General features: G+C 35.0%; 1 protein-coding gene across 3 annotated transcripts in view; it reads right to left on the bottom strand.

Moving 5' to 3' along the window:
* The window catches only part of SPAG16 (sperm associated antigen 16), a 1,147,205-nt gene that overhangs the window by 1,104,242 nt on the left and 23,719 nt on the right, over positions 1-19,244 (bottom strand). For 2 of the 3 annotated variants that reach the window (XM_004092023.2, XM_003254035.3), the window contains 2 exons: positions 13,975-14,093; positions 6,765-6,902 (listed from right to left, as the gene is read on the bottom strand). In XM_004092023.2, coding sequence (XP_004092071.1) covers positions 6,765-6,902; positions 13,975-14,093 — 257 coding nt within the window. The remainder of the gene's footprint in view (positions 1-6,764; positions 6,903-13,974; positions 14,094-19,244) is intronic. The other variant, XM_003254036.3, reaches the window with a different exon arrangement.

Here is a 19,244-nt window from a genome sequence, read left to right as displayed (position 1 = left end):
TATACTGTTTACTTTAAGTATATGGTAAGAAGGTCATGAGATCTACCTTCTTAACAAATTTTTAAGTGTACAATACACTATTGCTGGTTGTAGTACAATGATATATAACAAATCTGTCGCACTGATTTTTGTTTACCTAAAACTTTATGCTCTTTGATTAGTAATGCCCTATCTTCCTCTCCCCTCATCCCCTAGAAACCACCATTCTACTCTTTGATTCTATGAATTTTACCATATTAAATACTTCATATATGGGGAATCATGCAGTAATCATCCCTCTGTGACTGTCTTATTTCACTTACCATAGTGTCCTCAAGGTTCATGCATGTCCTCACATATTACAGAATTTCCCTCTTTTTAAAGGATGAGTAGCATTGCATTGCATTGCATGAATGTACCATATTTTTTTTACCTATTCATCTGTCAATGAACATTTAGGTTGTTTCTATAATTTGGCTGTTGTGAATAATGCTGTAATGAACACAGGAGTGCTAATATCTGCCTGAGATCCTGGTTTCAATTTGATTCACTTCAAATAAATACTCAGGAGTGGGATTTCTTGATCATATGGTAGTTTGAATTTTAATTTTTTGAGGAACCTTTATTCGGTTTTCAGTGGTGGCTGCACCATTTGCATTCCCACCAGTAATGCGCAAGGGTTCCAATTCTTCCACATTTACATCAACACTTGTTATTGTTTGTATTTTTCTTTTTTTTTTTTTTTGAGACAAGAGTCTTGCTCTGTCACCTAGTCTGGAGTGCAGTGGCGTGATCTTGGCTCACTGCAAGCTCCGCCTCCTGGGTTCATACCATTTTCCTGCCTCAGCCTCCGGAGTAGCTGGGACTATAGGCGCCCACCACCACACCCAGCTAATTTTTTGTATTTTTTAGAAGAGACGGGGTTTCACCATGTTAGCCAGGATGGTCTTGATCTCCTGACCTCGTGATCTGCCCACCTCGGCCTCCCACAGTGCTGGGATTACAGGTGTAAGCCACCGTGCTGGACATATTGTTTGTGTTTTTATAATAATAGCCATCCTGAAAAGTATGAGGTGATTTCTCGTTTACTTTTGATTTGCATTTCCTTGACAATTAGTAACACTGAGCATTTTTCCATGCAGAAGCCTGTTCACATGCTTCTGCTCAAACTATTAGCTTCACATGCCATCTGGGGGGAAAAGCAAGTTTCTAGCAAAGGCCTCTACTACTAACCCACTGGTTAGAGCCACTATAGCCTCCTTGCTAATCCTCTAACAAGCCAACGTGTCTCCACCACATCCTCTTTGTACTTCGTTTTTCCTCTGCCTGGAATTCCATTTTCTCAAGTTTATACTTGGCTTTTTCCCTCAGTCTCTTCAGGTTTCTGATGTGCTCCCCTGCTCCCTGCCCCGCCCCTTACCAATCCTACATAAAACAGCACCCCATCTGTCTCCTTTACCCATGTTATTTTTCTTCATAGCACTTACCACTACCTAATATATGTTGTATTTGTCAATATTCACATGTAGTCAATGGTTATCCTAATGACTTCAAGAGTGTCAACTGTTCGGAGTTAAGAAAAGGAAAAGAAGCCTGTCACTAAGGTAGAAGGAGGGGCAGAACAATATGATGTCACAGATGCTAAGGGAAGATAGGAATAAAAAATAGGATATACAAATGGAAAAAAAAGGCTGCTAAATTTGGGTGTCAAACAGTTCTCGTGTCCAAGGCCAATTGAGAAAAAGTGAAATGAAAGCCAGACTGCAAGATGTTAAAGTTCAAGTACACTGGTGTTTTTAGGAATCAATCATCCAAATGAGTTTTTTTTTTTTTTTGCATTGTCTAGAGTATGGAAAGAAGACATAAAATGCTAGTGAAAACAGGCAAGAAGATCAAGCAAAAAGGTTTTAATTAATAAAACTCATAATATTTATTTATAAACTTCAGACCAAAGTAAATCTTTTGGCATGACAACTACCAAACAAAACAAGGTTTACGAATGAATATAGAGTCTAAACTGTGAAAGATACAATTCTAAGTGATGTTTTATCATCTTTTTTTTTTACTTTTATTATTATGTATTTACTTATTTATTTATTTTTCTTATACTTTAAGTTTTAGGGTACATGTGCACAACGTGCAGGTTAGTTACATATGTATATATGTGCCATGTTGGTGTCAACCAGCAAATCTCTGCAACTGTGGTCACCTGCTTTAAATGCAACTTTAGACTTTTGCATTTAAAATAATCATTGGTCTACACTTCAATAGAAAACATATGCTCTCCTTTTCTGAGAAAAACATTCTCCTTCAATATCTAGTATGGGAAATATTTTTACTTCCAATGTAACTATAAATTTTTAATAAGATCATTTTCTCCATAAAAACATCTATACAGAAATGTTCTCAAAAGTTATTTTCCCAACTTTATATTTTGGAAGATAGATAATCTATATTTATAGCAGGTACAGAGAAAACCTATAATCAAAAATTGACACTGTTGACAACAGACAAAATGACAATTCCCTGCTTCAAGTATGGCAATTCAAATGATATTTTAGTGGGAAATATTTTCTCCTTTCATTTCTTTCTTCATGCTTCATCGTTGCTGAATTTAAAAAATATTAATGATGTGATTAATAAAAACCTAGAGATGACAGCGTTTAGAGTTATTGATAATAGCTGACATTTCAAAGCACTCTGTGATTTACGAAGCTCTTTAACATAGCTTGTCTCATTTAATTACCACACTATTCCATAGAAATTAATAACATTATGCAAAACAATTCCCAGGTTAACAATAAGAAAACTGGGAGTAATTCAGTAAACTGAGTTAATAAGTAACAAAATATTAGAAGCCAGGTATTTGAACTTTAAGATCAGTACTCTTTCCATGGCAACCTTCCCCCAGATAAACATTAATTTTATAGCTGTATTATTTATTTGATTTTTCTAGATAAATCACTAAATGCTATTAATATAATCAAGAACAATATATATCTGCAACCTGACTTTTTTGTGTATTAAAAATTATTATTAGAAAAGTATTTTATATCTACAATTATTTTGCCTTAAGAAATATCCTAATCCTAAAAATACAAACATTAGCTCAAGTTCAATAAAGGGAATCTCATGTTTATCACTAATTGCTATTTGAAAATTATCCTCAGAAGTCAAATTGAAAAACCTAGATGATTAAACACTACCATTTGGGGCAGGCTGGTAGCATGACAGATGTAGTTCAGGAAACTTTTTTCAAAACTTAATTGCAGCACTATTCACAATAGCCAAGAATGTGGAATCAACCTAAGTATCCATCAACATAAGAATAAATAAATCAAATGTGGCACATATACACAACGGAATGTTATTAAGACATTTTTAAAAAAAAGAATGAAATCCTATAATTTGCAGGAATATAGATGAAACTGGAGATCATTATGCTAAGTGAAATAAGCCAAGTACAGAAAGACAAATATTGCGTGTCCTTACTCACGTGGGAGCTAAAATAGTTGATCTCATGGAGGTAGCAGGGAGAATGATAATTACCAGAGGCTGGGAAGTATGCGGGCAATGTCGGGTGGAAAGGGGAGATGAAGAGAAATTGGTTAATGGATACAAACAGTTAGATAGAAGGGTTAAGTTCTAGTGTTCAATATCACAGTAGCGTGACTACAGTTAACAATAATTTATCATCTATTTCAAAATAGTTAGATTTGAAGTGTTCCCAACACACAAAAAAAATCATAAATGTTTGAGGCGATGGATATCCTAAATACTCTGATTTGATTACTACACATTGTATGTATGTAATCAAAATAACACATGTACAATTATCATATGTACAAATGTATTTGATACATATGTATCAAAATATCACATGTACAATTATCATATATATAAATGTATGTACAATTATTACATATCAATAAAAAGACTACTGACAAAACGAAACAAAATTTCACTCTCCATTTTCTAAGAATGTATCAGTAGAACCAGGCTATAAGGAAGCACTTTACTAAAATGTGCTGTGAAAGCACACCATGCTTAACATCCACTCAACAAAATAGAGATTAAGCATCTACTAAGGATCAAGCAGCTTCCTTTCAAATCTTCCATGTCAAGTAGAGTAAAGCAAACACAAATTTTCCGTGTCTAATTTTTTAGATTTTAAGTTCTATTGAATGACAGATTTGAGAAATAGCCATAAACTGTTAAAATTAAAACTATAATCTGATATTTTAGTAAGACAAGATGTTTTACTTGAGTGATACATTTTAATCCTGGCTTCTATTAACATTAAGTTAATAATCTGCATGAGTAATATGTTATTTTATATTATTGCTATTACACATAATATTCAACCAACGACCAGTACTTAACAATGACTATTCAATGTCACTGGAGCTAAACTTATGGCATAAAGAGGCTGCTTTGATCTATTTAAAAGAAAATTAGCAAACTCAAGCAATAATTCAAAGGAGATCAGGAACTGAAACAGTGTGCCAGGCAGCACTGTGAGAAATATGCTGTATCAAATTCCCCGTGAATCCATTAGATGAATATACAAAATCATAGTGAGCAACAGGGCAAATAGTACAAAACACTTTTGAGAAACGGAACAAAGAATAGAGAGAACACTGGTTCTAGTAATATATTCTTCTGAATCATCATACACTTCTAATGTAAAATATAAAATTCTAAATGGTACATTACATCCATAGATAATACAAAATTTATATACCTTGCAAAAACATCTCTACAAGTACAGATAATACTCGAATAAATGATATCATACAAATTATTTACTGCCATCTTTTACAAGTAAGAGCTTATTTTAAATATTTTCTCTACTTCTCAATGAAAAGGCATGTTTCTCTAAACTTATCAAAAATCTTAACAATATTATGTTCCTATGTGGTAGTTCTATTAATCTAATTTTGGTTTTAATATGATTCTTTAGTGAGAAAGGCCCTCTTTAACTATATTTAATAAAAATGAATTAATAAAACATGAACTCTGCTTCACATCTGAGCATTGATTTTTCCCTATAACATTGCCTCAGATGAGCAGATTCACCCCCCAAAGTTAATGCATTCACATATTCCTTGTCAGAATAACACTGGCTGTTTATCTAAAATTGTTCACCAGGAATTGCATGTCTTTCATTAATTGTAGAAAGAAAGAAAGGTGTGGAGAGATTTGGCTTATCTTCTATGAATAAATTTATGTGACGAAATTACAAAACAAAGGTTTCCTTACAGTAATTTTAAGTTAGAATAAAATTTATTTTCATAAAATATATTAATAATGTACTCTTGAATGAAAAAGGAACTTACAAAATATGGTATTAGTGAAGTTTATATTTAAAAGTTACTCATAAATATGCATTAATAGATATGCATTGAGGAAAGTCAAGGCTGCTATTCAACAAAACAGTAAGTGGCTGGCCCTGGGTGGTGAAATTATGGATAGTTTATATTTTCTTTTCTAAAATTTTTTATTTTTATAGATTAAGGGGTAAAAGTGCAGTTGTTTTACACGGATATATTGCATAGTGATGAAGTCTGGGTTTCTGGTGTACCAATCACCCAAGTAGTGGACATTTTACCCATACTTGCTTTCCTCCAACTCTCCCACCTTTTAGAGTCTCCAGTATCTATTATTCCATTCCATATGTCCATATGTACTCATTTCTTAGCTCCTACTTATAAGTGAGAATATGTGGTTTTTGACTTTCTGTTTCATAGTCATTTCACTAAGGGTGATGGCCTCGAGTTCCATCCATGTTGCTGCAAAAGGCCTGATTTCATTCATTTTTATGGCTGAATAGTATTCCATTGTATATAAATGCCACATTTTTTATCCCATCATCTGCTGATGGACACTTAGGTTGATTCCATGACTTTGTTATCGTCAATAGTACTGCAATAAACATAAGAGTGTGGGTGGAATTTTTATACAACTGAGTAGATACCCAGTAGTGGAACTGCTGTACTGAAGTCAAAACCACAATGAGATATCATCTTACACCAGTCAGAACAGCTATTATTAAAGTCAAAAATAACAGATGTTGGAGAGAATGTGGAGAAAAGAGAACACTCATACGTAGTTGGTGGGAATGTAAATTAGTTCAACCTGTATGGAAAACAGTATAGAGAATTATCTTTATTTTTTTAATAAACTATTTTTAGAGCAGTTTTAAGTTCATAGCAAAATTGATTAGAAGGTACAGAGATGTCCCACACACCTCCTACTCCCACACATGCACAGCCTTTCCCATTATCAATAGCCCCCAACAGAGAGGTACATTTGTTAACAACTGATGAACCGACATATCATTATCACCCAAAGTCCACAGTTTATATTATTCCTTCTGGAGAATTTTCAAATACAGAAATTCCTCTACTAGGAATAAACTAGCACTTTCTGCTTGGCTTTCTATAAATTTAATTATTATTTCAGAAATTAGCCTATCTTTACAGGAGAAAATGTTATAAACCATGAAAAGACTATCAAATACATAAGGAAGTGAATGTTATATAACAAATGTACCATCTCCTAAACAACTCCCTGCATTCCCTTCTTGTTGGTAAGTTACAATTGTGATAGTTCTGATCATCTGTTTAATTAATTTGCTAGTGAAGCCTCTCACATTCTTTACAACTAGAAAAATTCAGTTTTCCAAAATTAAGGCTCTGGTATATTACATATATCAGCTTCATTCAACTCTTTTATTTAGTCCAAAAGAAAAAGAAGAAAATGTCATTTAAAAAATAACATACTCAGCTGCTTGTTTGTAGTGCTTCAAATCTTTCTTTAAATTTTTGTTCTCATTTTCCAAAAGCATAATCTGGGTGTAGACATCTGGAACATTCCCAATAGTTCTAAGTTCAGTCACTCCTTTCTGTATTAACTCATACCTAGGATAAAATCAAACAAAGGGGTTTATATCATCTCTTTCTGCCAAATTGGCTTAATTTATGTACAATTCAAAAAGTTAAGTCTCAGGGAGTGTTATAGTAATTAGTTGCAGTATTACATTTATAAGTTAAAATGTCCAACATTCATAATATATTTTAGAATAAAATATGACTTCTAGGTACCAATACCATCATGGTGCATAAAATATAATAACTGAACATCTCCTATGTTCCAGGTACTGGTCTAGACAATAGTAAAACTGACAAAAATGTCTACGTCCCTATTTCATGGAGTTTCCATTCTAGTGGAGAGGGTGATAAGTTCTATGAAGTTAAATAAGCTGTCTAAAAGATATAGGAAGAATGAGGTGGAAACACTGATGGGAGTGCTTGTGCTATTTTACATAGGGTGGGCATGAATGACAAACATGACTGACAAAGTGATATCTGAACAGAGATCTAACGGAAATGAGGGACTGTGTTATGTGGATAGCTGGGAGAGAAGCAGCTGGAGCAGATGGAAAAGTAAATGCAATGGCCCTGAACCAAGGAAGTGTTTGGCAACTACAAGAAAGAACAAACAGCCAGGGTATCTGGAGTGTCTGTAACTGAAGCCAACTAAGTGACCAAGGAGAGAGTGGTGAAAGATGAGTCAGGAAAAGAGCAGGCAGCCACAGTGAGGAAAGCAATTTTACTCTGAATCAGAAGTAAACCACAGGAAGGTTTTGAAACAAGTGACACTGACCAGATTTATGTTTTAAAGGGATTAGTCTAGCAAGCATAGAATCAGAGAGACCAGTTAGCAGGTTATTACAGTAGTCAAGGAGGGAGCATGGTGGCTTGAAGGAAGTTGGTAGCAGTGGAGATTATGAGAAATAAGTACCTTCTAGAAATGCTGTCAAGGTGGGGCCAGCAGGACTCTCTGATGGATCAACTGTCAGGTGTTGGTAAACGAGAGAAGGCAAGTGCGACTCCAGGGTTTTGGGCTGAGCAACAGATAGCCATTTATTTACTAAGTGGGGACAAATGCAGGAGGAGCAGAGTGGCTGGAGTAATTGAGGGATTGTTTCCATTCATGTTAAACGTAATATGTCTAGCAGACATTTAAGTGAAGATAAACGTTGAGTATACATGTTCAGAGTTCAGGAAAAAAGTCAGGGTTGGCAATTTAAATTTGGTAATCAACATTATAGACACTATTTAAAGTCATGAGACTGAAAGAGACCAGCTAGGCAGTGAGAAATGAAAGTAAAGAAAGACAGAAATGAAGAGGTCCAAGGAGTGAGCCATGAACACTACACTGCTTCTAGGTTGAGGGGAAAAGAAAACACTACCAAAAAAGACTAAGCAAGAGATGCCCATGAAATAGTGGGAGAATCTGAGAGCTGTGCCCAGGGGCCAAATGAAGAAAGTGTTCTAAAAAGGAAGAACCGAACAACAGTGACAAACGCTGCCAAGAGTCTGAAAAGAATATTGAGAATCAATTACTGAAGTTGGCACTGTGAAAGTCACTATTAAAAAAAGAAAAGTTTTCAATAGAGTCATGTGGATAAAAGCCAAACTGAGAGTACGTCTGACAGACTAGGAAATGAGGAAGTGGCAACAAACTTTTTTCAAGGAGATATGCTCTAAAGCAGAGCAGAGGGAATCAAGATGAACTTAGAAGAAGATATGAAATCTAGGGTGGTTCTTCTCTTCCTTTTTTAAAATGTGAGATATTATTGTACGTCTGTATGCTTATGGGAATGACCTAGCAAAGAGGGAAAAGACTGACAATGGCGGTAAAAGAGGGACGATTACAAGAGCAGTATCCTTAAGTCTGTGAGAGGGGCTGGTATCAAGCAGACAAGATGAGAGTTGGCTTCAGATAACATTAGAGTCTGAGAGAGAAGAGAATACCTGAGGCCAGAGGCAGCAGGGTGGTAAAGAGGCAAGTGGGGGTGATGGAACTTCTATTTTCTCAGTGAAATAAGAAGCAGCATCAGAGAATCAATTGTAGATTGTAAATAATTACAATTTTAATCACTGTGTATGGCAATCAATAAAGTTAAAAAAAATTGGAACATAGAAAAATATTTCAAGTAATAAAGTTATTAACAAATCCCTACAAAGCTTGCTCTAGGTGAGCTAAATATTAGAGCTAAAAATTATAAATTATCAGTTTCATATTATAAATCATAATTTAATAATGTTACATATTTATAAAGTCACATAGTTTGTGTTATATATCTGATTTTTTTCTAAAAAAAGAGCAAGAGGATCCCCCATAGAATATCCTGAAGATTAAGATAATTGAATCAATATTCCATTATATTTGCCACAATTTATAAAACAGGAAATAGGTATCAACTGAATCATAAATTCAGTAAGTAATCTGTACTAGGAATGTGATTTATACTTATCTCAGAAGAGAAGACATAGGGATTGATTTAAGTATTAGAACATAAGCTTTTTCTGACCATAAAATTGGTTTTCAGCACCTTGCTTTATTTAATGTGGAAAAACCACTAGAGAAATTTTCTATGAGGAAAAAAGTGATTTAATAGTTTTTCCTCTAAATACTATAAATAAAATAATAAGTGATAAAAGAAGCACAAATCCAAATACAACATTTATTACATAGTATATATCTCAGGACATTCAAAAATTATTTATCAGGTAAATTTTCTGCCATCCATATAAAAATATGAAAGATGACTTTAGGTTCATTTTTAGATAATAATACAAGTAATCAGGAACCTTAATGCACAAACTACAGAAGCATACTTCTCAATAAAATCTGAATTTTCATACATAATATTTTTGTGGTTTGCTTCAGTTTGTATGTATCTGTTGTTTTGTTTTGTTTTAAGAAATATCCTGACTTTTTATTTTTGCTTCTTTTTCACTCACTCTTAAGACTGAAAAGTGTTCACGTGGGAAAAAAGATTGCCATAACTATTATAAATTTGAAAGATAATTTGCTCTCAATGAAATTGCCAATAAAATTATCACTAATAAAATTGCATTAATTCTCTTAATATTTACCAGGAGATCCATAAACTACTTAGAATTATGTAGAAATGGAGAATATATATGAATTTCAGGGAGAAAGTGCATAGAAATTTCATAAAATTTTGTCTACATACCAAAAGCATTTAAGACCCACTGCCATAAATGATGAATATTATGACAGAATTCCAGTAAACATATAAATGGTGTCAGAAGAATAAGGATTATTTTTCCCTCATGGTGGCACCCAAGGCATAGGATGTCAAAGACAGGGGAAAGGTCATCTAGATTATAATCTCCTTATAAGAAGCCTATAACGAGAACTTTTCCTCCATGTTTTCATAAAGATTTAGGGAAATACATTACCAACATAGACAAAATTATTTTAATTACTGTACAAACTGAGGATGTTAGAATCCCCAGCACTATCGCGACTATCAAGTAGAACCAGACAGTCCCTCTCAGGAAAAATACAGCACGGTTGACATGTTTATTACTGGCCCCAAGATTCCTCAAACCAATATAGAAAATAGGCACAAATTTGAATTCTAAATTAATATTTTCTTAAGTCCTTTTAGTATCCAGACAAGCCAAAAGGCACCTTTATTAATTTTTTCCAAGATTCTCTTGTATAATTGCACAATATAGCCCTGTGGTTAGGAGACTGGTCTTTAAGATCAGTATGTCCTAGGTTGACTCTGCCACTTACTGGCTATGACTTGGTGGGACTCACTGAGGAGATTTCCTAATCTCCCTATCCCCTTTCCTTATCTCCCTATCCCCTTTCCTTACCCGTAAAATAGAAATATGGCTGTGGCTACCTGCTAGATACAGTTGTTGGGAGAAGTAAATGAAATAATGCATGAGAATATACTATATCAATAAAAATGACACAAAGTAAATTTCTGAGTGATAAGCCTAAGGCTTCACCTTCTTAAATATTTTTAAATCCCTCATATTTAATAAACACGGTATTAATTTTGTTTTAAAAATTTAAATTACTCACCTAAATGGCTGCTCTCTTAATATCACAGTACATAAATCTGTGTAGATGTATTTATAGTGGTCAAATTTATCATAATGTAACATAGCAAAAATTAGCTTTTGCTAACTTTTATGTCATGTAGAAGAGTCACTACATTTCTGTGTTAAACTTAATAATGACTGGGGAAAAAATATTCTTATGGGACAAATAACTAGAAGCCAAGTCCTCATTAATTGAAGAAACAGCAATAAGATCAAATGACAAAGGAACAAGTATTTGTGTAGTGTTCACTGGAAGTCATTAATGTATACACAACACCACACATATTTCCTGTACATATTTGGGCAACATAAGGGCTATATCAAAGGTAATTTTAATTCTAGGCTCTGGTTTTAAAACCTAACCATCCCCAGAAAGTTGTAACTGCACTGCTCACATTGAAGTGATTAAGTGTTATGACAAATTTTATTGTCTAAAACCTGTAATATTTCTTTTTTCATGCAAATTAATGAAATAAACTCTTAATTTACAATCTCTTCCATTATTAAAGAAATTAAATTAGTAATTAACTGTTATAAATAATTGTACTATTACTTTTGATGGCATTTTCATTACCACCCTACCTTCAGTGAAATGGTGCGAATAGGCCAAACTGGAGAGAACCAAGTGTTGAATAGGAAGTAAAAAGGTGAAGAAAGAAAAAAAATTTAAACTCTGTTTTCGAAACATTGGCTGGAAAGGGAAAAATGGTTTAAAAAGAAGTGGTAGTAAGAGGCAAAAAAAGAGTAAGAATGTATCTTTAGGGTGAGTAGTTCTGACAATGTTAATAGGGGAACAGTCAGTATAGGAAGACAGATGGATGACATATGCTCAGATAAGGGTACTGGAATTAGACTACCATATTTTCTCCATTGTAATTTCTTCTTTAATTTTTCCCCCCTGAGAAATTACCATTGTCCATTGATAATTCTAAAACAGGCATACAAATAGAATTGAAGCATTGACTAAACCTGCAATGGAAACTTTTTAGTGTTTCAAAGAACAAATTCCTACCATGTTCTGGCCACTCTTTTCTGTAAAGGGTCAGAGAATAAATATTTTAGAATTAGCAAAACTATCTTTACAGGCCATATCACCCCTGCTGTGACTAATTAACTTTGCTTTTACAGAGTGAAAGCAGCCATATACAATACCTAAAGAAAGGTCATATCTATGTTCCAGTAAGATTTTATTTTAAAAATCAGGAAGCAGGCCAGATTTGGCCCAAGGATCTTAGTTTTCTAACCCTGGATTTAAAGGATCTATTGCCTTTTCGGCTTGAGGAGTGAAAGAACCTATATCAAATTTTACTACCCAGTGTTTTGTTTGTTTGCTTATTTTAACAAACTAACAAAGGAAAATCCTTGTTTGGTCATGTTTTGAAAGATAAGTGAATTCATAGCAATGATATATTCTAAGTGTTTTTTCCTGTGGTAAAAATGATAAAAAATAACATATTTAATATTCCTGTAATTTTACTATGTAGAATAGGTAAAGTTTTCTAATCAAAATAAAAAATGTTTCATATGAAATAAGGTATTCAATACAATGTAATCTCATTGCAAACTGGCAGCTAGGGATAAGGATAAAAGTACTTGAACCACAATATTCTAAACTCATAAAGAGATATGTTACACCAATTTTATCTTATGACTAGTATGCTTAGTTTCGGAGGACTTTAAATCCTAATAATAACAGTAATCTTAGTTTCCTGAAATTTCATCTCATCAATTCAGATTGCTAAATCTAGAAGGAAAGTAAGACAATAGTCACTGAATTGTTAACAGTATACTTGGATCCAGATTATTCTAAGAAAATCATTTTACACTTTGGACTGGCCTAACATATAAGCATCACATGTCCTAACACATGTTGGAACACAGAAAGTTAAGTGAATCATATTAATCTTTCACTTTACTAGCACTGTAAATTAATCATCTACCTACTTTTACAAAAAATATATTTTCTAATACATTTGTAATTATTATATTTCTTAGGGATATTTTTATAAAAAATTATTTTAAATAATTCACATTATTTCCAAATTTAAGAGAAGCAGTATTATTTTTCTTCCACTGAACTTTGTTTTTCTTAGACTGTATTAATGAAAAATAATTCTCCTCATAGAATTTATTAACATTAGATGTGCAATTTAAAATAATGAAACTGATTGCTCTTATGTGCATGTTCTCAGAAGACAAGAACCAGAAAAAGCAAAAAATAAGTTTATACTACAGCTGGATGAGTAAAAATTGCAAATTTTCCATACATTGCAAATTTATTTAAAATTAGGAATTAGTCCTAATTATAAACATCTTTAGATAGCATATTAATCCCCCTTTCTAGAATATGCAATAGCTATTAAAGTTCAAATATATTTTCATAGCTAATCATTTAATAAATTAATTTAAACAATGTCAGGAAACTGAAAATATGCCTGGTGACATTATTATTATAACAAAGGAATAAAGGTACACCTACTGGTTTTCATAACTAGTTACTAAAATTTTCAATTATAACAAGAAAATATTATGTTTAAGTGATACTCAAAATACAATTCCACTTACTTCTAACTGAAGAATATTCATAGAAATATAATTAATCAGCTATGTGAGTAGAAAAAGACAAGCCGTTACACTATAAATAAAACAAGGAAGTAAAGCAGTACTGTTTAGTATAATGTCTAAACACAGGAAATACTCTCAATAATTATACAAAAATATTAGGAAATGTTTTCATAAAATATCTTTGTGTTTTATAACTCCAGGAGACATTCAAGTTTCTTGATTTTTTGAAAATTACTTAAACTTAAATATTTGGGAAAGATGTTTAATAAAAATGCCTTTGCAACTGCTATTCTGATTTGTGTGTGTGTGTGTGTGTGTGTGTCTGCGTGTGTGTCTGTGTATGTGTGTTGTGGTTTCAGGGCTGGAGAGGGGAAAAATTTCTAGTCATTTTTCATAGGCTGAGTCATTTCAAAGTCTCCTAAGACACTTAAAAGTGTACATGTTAAATGTTAGAATTTTAAGAGAACTATTTATCTACATAATTGTTTACCATTCAGACTGAAAGCAATCAAGAGTTCTGGTCATTCCCATTTTGATCAAGAAATTGCAGAGAAAGTCTTCTATTACTTCAGGTACTGCATGCTTTGAAGGAAGAACTGTTTTCCGTTCCTGAAATTTAAATGTGCATTTATTTATTCTGAAAACATCAAAGATAAGCCTTCGACTCATTCATTCATCCATTCATTTTTTTTCAACAACGTTTGTTGACTGTTATATGCCAGGAACCATTAATATTTTAATTACTAGGGATAAAGCAGATGAAAGCAAACAAATCCCTGTCCTCCTATTAGTCAAGTGGATGGAGACAGAATATGAATAACTAAATAAAAAACATATACTATGACAGATGGTACTAAGTACCTTGGGGTGGGGAGAAAGTAGAGGACTAAAGATAGAACCAAGTGTAGGACAAGTATTTATGTGAAGCTGGGTTGCTACGTATTTAGGGTGGTGAAGATGTCATTGATAAAACTGTTATCTGAGCATAAATCTAGACAAAGAGGAAGAGTGTCTTATGTTCTGGTTTGTATCTGCATCAGCAAGTGCAAAGGCCCTGCAGCAGGAGTGTGATTGGATTGTCTAAAGGATAGTAAGAAGGTAGGTTTGCCCTTCAATAGCACATAGCATGTTAACCAAAAAAAAAGAAAAAAGAATGCATGGACCTTTTAATGCTTTTAATTAACATTTAAAAAGAAATACAATAATTTTAGTACCATGACTTTTAGAAACACTATGGAGGAAATAATTAGTAACAATAGGAGCTTACACTGCTATTCCACACGGAAGTTAGTCAGTCTATCAACTAGATCAGGGGTCAGCTAACAGTTCTTATAAATAAAGTTTGTTAGAGCACAGCATGCCCATGCCCATTTGTTTACATATTATGTATAGATGCATTTGCACTACATGAGACAGTTGACTTGCTGCCACAGAGTCCTTATGGCCCTCAAAACCTAAAGTACAAGTTGAGCAATCCCTAATCTGAAAATCCAAAATCTGAAATGCTCTAATAGCCAAAAATTGTGAAGCACCAACATGATACCACAGGTAAAAAATTCCACATGCAAGTACTTAACACAAACTTTGTTTCATATAAAAAATTATTTAAAATATTATATAAAATTACCTTCAGGCTATGTGCACAAGGTGTATATGGAACATAAATGAATTTCATGTTTATAACTGGGTCCCAGCCCCAAGAGATCTTAATGTATATGTAAAACTAAATAATCCAAACCTAAAACTTTTGGAACTTTATATTTGTTAACGCTTGAGAGGAATGGGACTATGTGGCCTGAGCCACATAGCATGAAGCTGCAACTTCTGCTTCTTCGATTATAGATTAAATGTCTTCATTACTGTCCTAAATATGATTACAAAAGATGGAATACCACCAGAGAGAAGACCCCTTTAGAACACTGCCCTTCCTTGCAGAATGTCAAAGCAATCTTCCTTGCAATGTAGCGGGCTGTAATCAATCAAATCATTACAAACTATGTAATGACCTTGTATGGAAAATGCTGCAACCCTGTTAACTTCTGTTTCTGCCTATATAAGTGAAAACTTCCCCATTTTGGAACACACACTCATTCTTTTGGAGACTGTGTTTCCCAGGTGGCTATCCTCAAGCTTTGCACTTGAATAACACTAAATCATATTTTCCAAATATCATTATCATTGATGTGTATTTGCAAATATTCCAACATCTGAAAAAAAATCCAAAATCTGAAATACTCTGGTCCCAAGCATTTTGGATAAAAGATACTCAAACTGTATGTAGTATTCTGACAGAGTATCTTAGCAGACCTAAAACTAGAAAAATTAAGACATTTCAGCAAGCAACAAATGAAATTAGTACAGCCACAAAAATTATATCATGTAAGTCAGTGTACAAAATAAATCAAATAATTGGTAGTTTCTTAAAAATACCAAGGAATAGGGAATACTAATTCTATTTTATGGAATGAAGTATTGCTCAATAAAAATAAAATTAAAAAAATAAAACAATCATCGTCTCTTGAGTGCTGTCATTTTCTTCGCATTGGCAAGAAGTCACTAATTTGTTTGCTGACTATTTGAATAAGCAGATCTATTCTCAACTACAGAAACTCAGCAGCAAATTTTCCTTTCGCCTCTCTTTCCCAAGCTGGTAATGGTTATATAACAAGTTACACAGAATGCACAGAATGTTTACATGGAAATCCAATGAGGAAAGAGGATCTTTGCTGCCCCAAAAATTCTTTCCAAAAGTGCTACACAAAATTCAACACTGATGTTTATGACTGATAGCTGCTATGACATTCACGATAGTGGTGAGTTGAGGCAAATTTGGGGGCTACAGAAAAATCCCGACAAAGGGGTACAGTGTAAAATTACTTTTGTAAAGTTCAAGAATAATTTGGAAGGAGGCAGTTCAAGATGGCTGAATAGAAGCCTCCGATCATTAACCCTGCAGGAACACCAAACTGAAGAACTATTCACACAAAAGGCAACTTCGTAAGAACCAAAAATCAAGTGAGTAATCACAAAACCAGGCTTTAACTTCACATTGCTGAAAGAGGCACTGAAGAAGGCAGAAAAGACAGTCTTGAGTTGCTGACACCACACCTCCCCCATCCCCTGGCAGTGGCCAAGTGGCATGGAGAGAAAAATCTCTGTCCTGTGGGAGGGAGACTGTAGTGATGATGGAATTTTTTACATTTGAAAATAGTGCTGCATCATCATGGCAGAAAGCAACACCAGGCAGAACTCAGCCATCACCCACAGAGGGAGCATTTCAACCAGCCCTAGCAAGAGGGGACTTGCCCATCCCAGCAGTCAGAACCTGAGTTCCAGAAAGCCTCACAGCCATGGGCTAAAGGGTTCTGGGGTACTAAATAAACTTGAAAGGCAGTCTACACCACATGGACTATAATTATTTGGCAAGTTATGATGCTATGCTGGGCTCAGAGCCGGTGGACTTTAGGAGCACATGACTTAATGAGATACCAGCCAGAGCAGCCCAAGTGAGGGCTTGTGCCACACCTCCCCTAACCCCAGGCAGTGCAGCTCACAACTCCAGGAGAGACTCCTTCCTTCCACTTAAGGAGAGAAGGGTAAAGATGACTTTGTCTTGCAATTTGGATACCAGCTCAGCAACAGTAGGGTAGGGCACCGGGCAGAGTCCTGAGGCCCCCATTCTAGGCCCTAGCTCCCAGAGAACATTTCTAGAAACTCCCTGAGCCAAAAGAGAACCCACTGCCCTGAAAGGAAGAACCCAGTCCTGGCAGGATTTATGACCTGCTGACTAAAGAGCCCTTGGGTCCTAAATAATCAGCATCAGTAGCCAGGCACTACTTGCTGTGGGTCGTGAATGAGACTCGGAGACATGCCGGCTTCAGGTGTGACCTAGCACATACAGAGCGGTGTGGTGGCTATGGGAAGAGATTCTTTCTGCTTGAGAAAAAGAAATGAAAGAGTAAAGGAGGCTTTCTCTTGCAGACTAAGTAGCAGCTTGGCCCTAGTTGGGTAGAACACCAAGCGGGCCCATTGAGGTCCCTGAATCCAGGCCTTTGCACTCAAATGGAATTTCTGGACCTGCCCTGGGCCAGAGGGCAGACTACTGCCCTGAAGGGAGAGTTCCAGGTTTGGCAGCATCAACCTCAAGCTGACTGAGTCCTTGACCCTTGAGTAAACATTGGTGGTAGCCAGGCTGTATTTGCAATGGGCCTAGGCTGGTGGTAGACTTCCCTGATTGTGGAAAGGGGAGAGTAGCAAGGACTTTGTCTTGAGGGTTGTGAGCTAGCTCAGCTGTAGTAGAATAGAACACCAGGTAGATTCTTAAGATTTCCAAATCCAGGCCCTGGCTCCTAGACAGCATCTCTGAATGCACCTAGGCTAAGGGAAACTTGCCACTCTGAAGGAAAGAACACAAGCCTGGCCACTTGCTGATTGTAGAGCCTTAGGGCCTTGAGTGAACATAGGTGTTACCCAGGCAGTGATTTACAGTGAATGGGCCTTGGGGAAGACTCAGTGCTGTGCTGGCTTCAGGTCAGACCCAGCATAGTCTCAGTGGTTGTGACCACAGTGGTGGCTTCTATGAACCCTGCTCCAGCTCCACGCAGCTCTACACAGAGAGGGAAACACCCATGGTTTGGGGGGAAGTAAAGGAAAAGTCTGTACCTGGTAATCTAGAGAATTCTTCTGGATCTTATCCAAGACAACTTAGCCAGTACCTCTGTAAGACTGCAAAAGCCACAACATTACTGAGATTGGAGTGCCCCCAATGAAGATACAGCTGCAGTGACCAAGAACTTAGATCATAACACCCAAGTCCCCTCAAATACCTGGAATGCCTTCCCAAGAAGGATGGGTAGCCCAGAATGTGAAGACTACAATAAAATACCTAACTCTTCAATACCTAGACAATGATGAACATCCACAAGCATCCACAGCATTTCCATCCAGGACAACATGACCTCACCAAACAAACTAAATAAGGTACCAAAGACCAATGGTGGAGAGATAGAGATGTGCAACCTTTCAGACAGATAATTCAAAACAGTTGTTTTGTGGAAACTCAAAGAAATTCAAGATAACACAGAGAAGGAATTAAGAATCCTATCAGAAAAATTTAATGAACAGACTGAAAAAAGTTAAAAAGGATCAAGCAGAAATTCTGGAGTTGAAAATTCAACTGACAAACTGAAGAATGCATAAGAGCCTCCTGCCAACAGAATTGATCAAGCAGAAGAAAGTATTAGTGAGCTTGAAGACAGGCTATTTGAAAATACAGTCAGAGAAACAAAAAAGAATAAAACAGAATGAAGCATGCCTATGAGATCTAAAAAAAAATAGCCTCAAAAGGGCAAATGTAAGAGTTATTGGCCTTAAAGAGGAGGTAGAGGCAGGGATGGAGTAAGAGGGAGGAAGGTAAACAGGAGGCAAACAGGAGATAGAGAAAGACATAGGGGTAGAAAGTTTATTCAAAGGGATAACATCAGAGAACATACCAAACCTAGAAAAAATATCAGTATTCAAGTGCAAAAAGATTATAACCCAGATTAGACTACCTCAAAGCATTTAATAATCAAATTCCCAAAGGTCACTAATAAAGAAAGGATCTTAAAAGCAAGAGAAAAGAAACAACATATATAGCTCCAATATATCTGGCAGCAGACTTTTCAGTGGAAACCTTACAGTATAGGAGACAATGGTATGGCATGTTTAACGTTATGATGGAAAAAAAAAACTTGTATCTTAAAATAGTATATCCAATGA

This window comes from Nomascus leucogenys, chromosome 22a (genome assembly GCF_006542625.1).
Source record: "Nomascus leucogenys isolate Asia chromosome 22a, Asia_NLE_v1, whole genome shotgun sequence".
In the NCBI taxonomy this organism is placed as follows: Eukaryota; Metazoa; Chordata; class Mammalia; order Primates; family Hylobatidae; genus Nomascus; species Nomascus leucogenys.
This window is presented reverse-complemented; position numbering and strand designations above follow the sequence as displayed.